General features: G+C 38.7%; 1 protein-coding gene across 1 annotated transcript; it reads right to left on the minus strand.

Annotated features, from left to right (window-relative positions):
* Positions 1–1,970: 1,970 nt before the first annotated feature.
* Positions 1,971–5,416, minus strand: LOC115705119 (nematode resistance protein-like HSPRO2). The gene has a single exon (XM_030632360.2). It carries the CDS (start codon positions 5,090–5,092, stop codon positions 3,647–3,649), a length of 1,446 nt encoding a protein of 481 aa, XP_030488220.1. The 5' UTR covers positions 5,093–5,416; the 3' UTR covers positions 1,971–3,646.
* Positions 5,417–6,000: the final 584 nt, after the last annotated feature.

A 6,000-nucleotide genomic window follows, 5' to 3' on the forward strand; every position in this document is an offset into this window, starting at 1 on the left:
ATTATTTGAGAAGTATATGCCTTTAAGCACAAGTCTAAGCAAGGAATTGGGATATTCAATAAGACGCCAAGCTTGTTTAGCTAGCAAGGCTTGGTTAAAGTGCACAAACGAACGAAAACCCATTCCTCCTTGTGATTTAGACTTGCAAAGTAGCCGCCACTTTTTCCAATGAGTTTTCTTTTTATCCGTAGTAGAACCCCAACAATATTGGGCCGTCATATGTTCTAGTTGGTTGCAGAAAGTAGAAGGCAATTTAAAGCAACTCATAACATATGTAGGAATAGATTGGACTACCGATTTTAAAAGAACTTCTTTCCCACCAATGGAGAACATTTTGTCATTCCAACCTCTCATAAGTTTCCAAATACGTTCCTTGATCTCCCCGAAAAGTTGTTTTTTATCTTGTTCAGAGTATGCAGGCAACCCCAAGTACTTCTCATGACACTCACTAATCGGGATCCCACTAATATGTTGAAAAGAGTTCTTAGCAGCTTCTGTAGTATTGGGAGAGAATGACAAAATTGTATCTAAGGCACGCTTAATAGCTCCACAGGACCGATCATCCGCTTGGCAAAAGAGGAGACTGTCATCAGCAAAAAATAAGTAGGTAATAGAAGGTGCCCTATGAGCCACAGCAAAACCCTTCAATAGGCCAATGCTTTCTTCATATTGTAACAATCTTGAGAGGCCCTAAAAAAAATTAAGAGCAAGTAACGAGATAATGGATCCCCTTGTCTCAATCCCCGTTGCGGTATGATAGAACCTGTGACAACACCATTAAGCAAAAAGCTAAATGTGTTAGTGTGTAAACACATCATAATGAGAGAGATCCAGCGTATATAAAAGCCCATTTTACTCATAACAACAGCTAAGAAAGACCACTCAACCCTATCAAAGGCCTTACTCATATCCAATTTAAGGGCAACATACCCTTTGTTGCCTTTCTTCCTGTGTTTTATACCATGAACCATTTCAAAAGCAACCAGTACATTGTCAGTAATAAAACGATTAGGGAGGAAGGCACTCTGAGTTTCCGAGATAACCACAGGAAGAGCATCCTTGAGCCTAAGAGCAAGCATCTTGGAGATGAGTTCGTATATAACATTACATATGCTAATAGGCCTAAAATTCTTCATAGTTCTTAGTCTTTTTACTTTGGGTATCAGCGGTAATAATGTTTTATTGAATGCAGCAGGGTTACCACCTTCATTTAGAACATGTAGAACAACTTTGGAAACTGAATCACCAACAATATGCCAATGATGTTGATAAAACATCGCTGACATACCATCAATGCTCAGACTTTTATCGGAGCCCATTATTTTCAACACTGAAAAGACATCAGCAGCCATAAAATCCTTAGATAGGAATTCATTGTGAACATCCGAGACAGTTGTGGGAATAGTTGAGAGCACATGGAATAAAGCCCAAAGATCTTATATAAAATGCAAAATCACTTAGGTTTCATTGCAGAAATTGGAAGAACAAACAAACAACAACATATGTATAGATATATTTATATAAAACTAAATACAATTAAATCTAACAATCATTAGTAAGAAATTATATACTTATTGTTGTTTGCAAGAAATTGGTTACTAAAAGTGGCAATTTCCTAGCAAGAGAGTCGGCCCTGGGCATAGGCGGGTTAGGTCTGTGCTTAGGTCCCAAAAAAAAAAATCTTTTTCTTTTAAAATTATACAATTTTTTTGGTGATTTTAAAAAATACTATTTTTTTTCTAATTAAGGACTCAAAAATAATTTTTTTCCCATGCCCCACTAAATTTCAGGGCCAACCTTACATAGCAATCCAACAAATTGCACCTTCATGCAAGGTGGCCAGATGACGGGAGCTCCTACTACGGGTAGCTCGGCTGGTAGAGTGTGTGTGGGTGTGATATGACTTTCCTAAAGAGAGAAGAAAGAGATTGGTTGAATAAAAAACGGGTTTTAATTATAGAGGAGTATAATTGGAATAAAATTGTAATAATATATTTTATATGATGCAAGGAAGGGTGATATTGTTTGGGTCCATGATTGATATTAGTCATCCATTCGTGAGAAGTAAGAGCGATATCCAATCTTTATCTTTGTTTGATCTATGCCCCATCAAAACATTTATTCAGCAATGTAAATTTGCAGCCACCAAAATGTAGATCAATACTACTCGTACTCGTTTTTTCAAGAAAAAATTCCAAGAATTTTCATGTCTCCTATTTTTATCTTTATCTGTCAAGATAAGATGGAGATTGCCCACTCTCATCCATTGCATGTTGTAATTATTGATAATTACCGAAATTTCATTCCAAATTATTGTTTCTTGTCATCCATACAACAAATAGTAGGCGTAGTTTCAATTTCAAAATCCCATATGAACACCTGAAAATGAAATTCTACGACAAACATTACTTGTACTCTTAGATCTTTTTTTCGATAAAAGGCAATATACTTCTCTACCTTTGAGAGAGAAGAAAAGTGCCTCCATCGACTACCAGTCATTTATTCACCTGAATTTTCTTTCCATAAGAAATACACAATCAAGATAGGAACTTCACGGGGTGGAGGAGGGAGCATAAAAGTTGCCATCTCTCCCTTCCAAAAATTTGAGTAGGTCATGTGTAACTTGACATCCACCACGTTTGCAATTATATATTGCACCTTTTTCTGCTCGGACTTTCTTTAGATTCTACGGGATTGTAAATTTGTAATTGAGCTCTTTCTTTGCTGCTTAACACCATATTACCACGTAGACCCGTCTATGGATTTGAATGGAATAACAACATGGGCCTAGTTCGAAAGCAATGGGGGCGTCCAGTGCTTTATAGAATATCATCGCATCATAATTGAGGTTTCGTCTTTTTTGATCTCCTACTATCGTGAATCATTTCAAATTAAGTCCAACGAATTTAGAAACAGTGTTTCATGGGTTTCAAATTTGTCCACCACCTCCAATGAACCTATATATGAGCCTATCCATAAGTTGGGCCTCCAATGGACCCAGGAGCCTTTAGTTGCGTTGGGACCATTAGTGTATAAAAAGTTCATTGTATGCATCGTTCGCTGCAATTCCTTCAGCGAGAACCACCCCGTATCTATTCCGTGACCTTGACAATGTTCTTCATGCCCTTTATTCATTTCATTTTCAATTGTACATTTTAGTATCTACGAAGAACACCAACTGCAACAATCTAACTTCAACTGTTTTACCTAAGATATCCCAGTACATAATCCTGATTTGGTTAACAATCTAATGTCGTGTATTTTGTCGTGTCTTTAATATTTCCCTCTCTCAAAAATGACAAATTATCAATGCTTCATGTTAACCTTTTGTTTTGTTTATAAAAAAAGGTAGCATTAATTTTAATCAATGGATCAAAATTTCTATAAGAATACAAGAAAAATCAGATCATATAACATATAGTTCGATTCTTTTTTCAAAATCCAAGTGTGAAAAGTAACTTATAACTATATAAAAAAAATGAAATAAAATTTAATTCAATTAAATAAATATAATCTTTAAATTTTTTTTTTTTTTTTTTTTTGAGTAGATTAAATATAACAATCTTTCTTTTCTTTCTTCCATCCAAGTATGAAATTTCCCAAAAATTGTAAGAGTGGACAGAGTAAAGACCTCCTCTTGTCAACCCTACTGCTTCCGCCGAGTTCTTCTATCCAACCCGACGAGATGGTCCTGATTCAAACCATTTCCAAGGAACGTCTTTGCCGCGTCCAAACTCGGGAAATACGTTGGCTCAAGGAAAATCTGACTCAGCGAATCGCACGAGTCGGGACAAATCACGACTCGGTTCCCCTTGGCCTCCAAACTTCCCATCACCACGATCAGAACCTGCTTGTACGCGTAGAAGAACCTCTTAAGAGCCGATTCGATCGCCTGCAACGCCTGTAGAAGGTGAATCTTCTCCGACTCAGACTTCTCCGAGTACAGCCTCATCACGGCCTCTTGAATCCTCGGCCCGCCTTTGGGGTCCACCTCAACTCCCAAAACGTAAGGGACCTTGTGCCTCAGATCCTTGCAGAGCTTCGTGATCTCAACGAGCCGTTTTGATCTGAAGCACAAGGGTTCCGAATCATCCATTGATTTTACGTGGAGCTGATTCTTCAGCCTCAAGAAATCGTCCGGGTCCATTAGAAGGTATAGATCTTCGATTTCCGCTAGAAGTTTCCAGATCCGTTCGATCAAGTAGCAGTCGCTCGCGGCCTTCTCGAAGCTTCTAGAATCGATTCGGTTGGCGACGCGACGGAGAAGCTCCCCGGCCGTGTGAATCCACGACTCAAGGATCTGTTGCGTGGTGTACACCGTCTGGCTCTCGTAGTTGCTCTCCAATTGATGATCGTACGGACTCTTCTTCAGCGAATGAACCTCGCTAGGCTTGCAAACGGCGTCGTACTCCAGTGTCGGTTTCCCGGCGAGGTTTGGTTCCCCCAATCCGAGAGTATACGAACACCGCCTGAACTCGCACTCAAGCGAATACATGATGTTCTGAGCTACATCCTCTGAAGTCTGCCAAGTAGCGAGTCGAGGGAGGAGACTTCCTTCGCTGGTTCGGCTAACAACTGTGGCACTGGACTCGCCGTAGACCTTCCATACCTCGGCAAGACTACCGTCACGAGCCAAGATACCACTTGTCGAGCTGGTGTCGGCAATAGGAGCCGTACCGCGAGTCTCGTCATCTTCCTCGTCGTCCTCACAGAGCATGGCTATAACCTCGATCTGGTTCTTGGTAAGAGACTCAAGTCGCCGCTTCCACTCCCGCCGGTTGGCGTACGGACGGGGATCGGACAACGTCGTTGAAATGAACCGAAATGTCATCTCAAGGGCCTGCAGAGCCGGTTTTAAAATCGACTCGTTCTTCCACTCAGGGAATTCTCTACAACTCCATAGCTTCCTCAACTCAGGTAGTCTAAGATAGTTTTCATAAGCCGAACACGCCGAAGAAGAAGCCGCCGACACATCGGCTTGTACGGCACGAGCGGAGACGGGAACGGAGAGATGAAGCTTGTTCGATAGTTTGGGAGACTTGCTAGACATATCAGGGGATACCATCTTTGCTTTCCAGTCTAAATCGACCATTTTCTATCTGAGAAAATCTTTCAGTTGATCAAATTAAGAAAATAAGGAAAATTTCAGTCTGATCGAATAGTTTGAATATTTTAGGCTTTGTTTTGTTTTGAGAATTTGAGGAAGGATTTAGAAGATAGTTGGGTATTTATAGTCAGGGTATGGATGGATGGATATTTGAATTGAAAAGGAAAAAAAAAAAGGCGTGTGGAATCGACAGCTGAAAAGGGTAAAAAGGAGGAGGAATTTGAAAGACGCGGTACTGTTATGAATGAGATAACTCTATTTATTTAATTTTCAAATAATATTTTCTAAAAAAAAATAAAAATATTATTTTAATATTTTACTTATTTATTTTAAGATTTGAATGATATAAATATAGCACATGAAGATGAAGCTTATCCATTTCACCAAAAACGTGGAAGGGGTCCTCATGCCAGAACCCTTCCAACAAGGAAATTGCCTTTGTTGGAAGTTGGACTTTGGTCACTGTTTCTTCTTGAATAATTAATAAGTCCATGGAGATGATCCAATGATTCGCCTAGTTTCCACGTTACGGTTTGGAGACTAACCACATGATGCCACATGTCATGTTCTAGTAATACAAATTTTTCTCTTATTTATTTATTTATTTATTTTTTTTTTGTTGAAAGGAATGTACGTGTAATTTTTCTAAAAATGAAAAGAAAAATTATATATTGGTGGAGGGTAACCCATAATTGCAAAAAGATGCACAACAAACAACGCCGTACCAATCAGATTTATCCACATAGTTATAAATTTGGGTTTTCTCTGTGCATTTATGAAAATGACTACCAACAACCAAAGTTATTTATTTATTTTCTTTGATCTAAATCCAAAGTTATTTATTAGGGAAAAATATTTTAGATATATGTGTAAGCCTTTGCTGCACATAACTT

Source organism: Cannabis sativa, chromosome 1, assembly GCF_029168945.1.
Source record: "Cannabis sativa cultivar Pink pepper isolate KNU-18-1 chromosome 1, ASM2916894v1, whole genome shotgun sequence".
NCBI lineage: Eukaryota > Viridiplantae > Streptophyta > Magnoliopsida > Rosales > Cannabaceae > Cannabis > Cannabis sativa.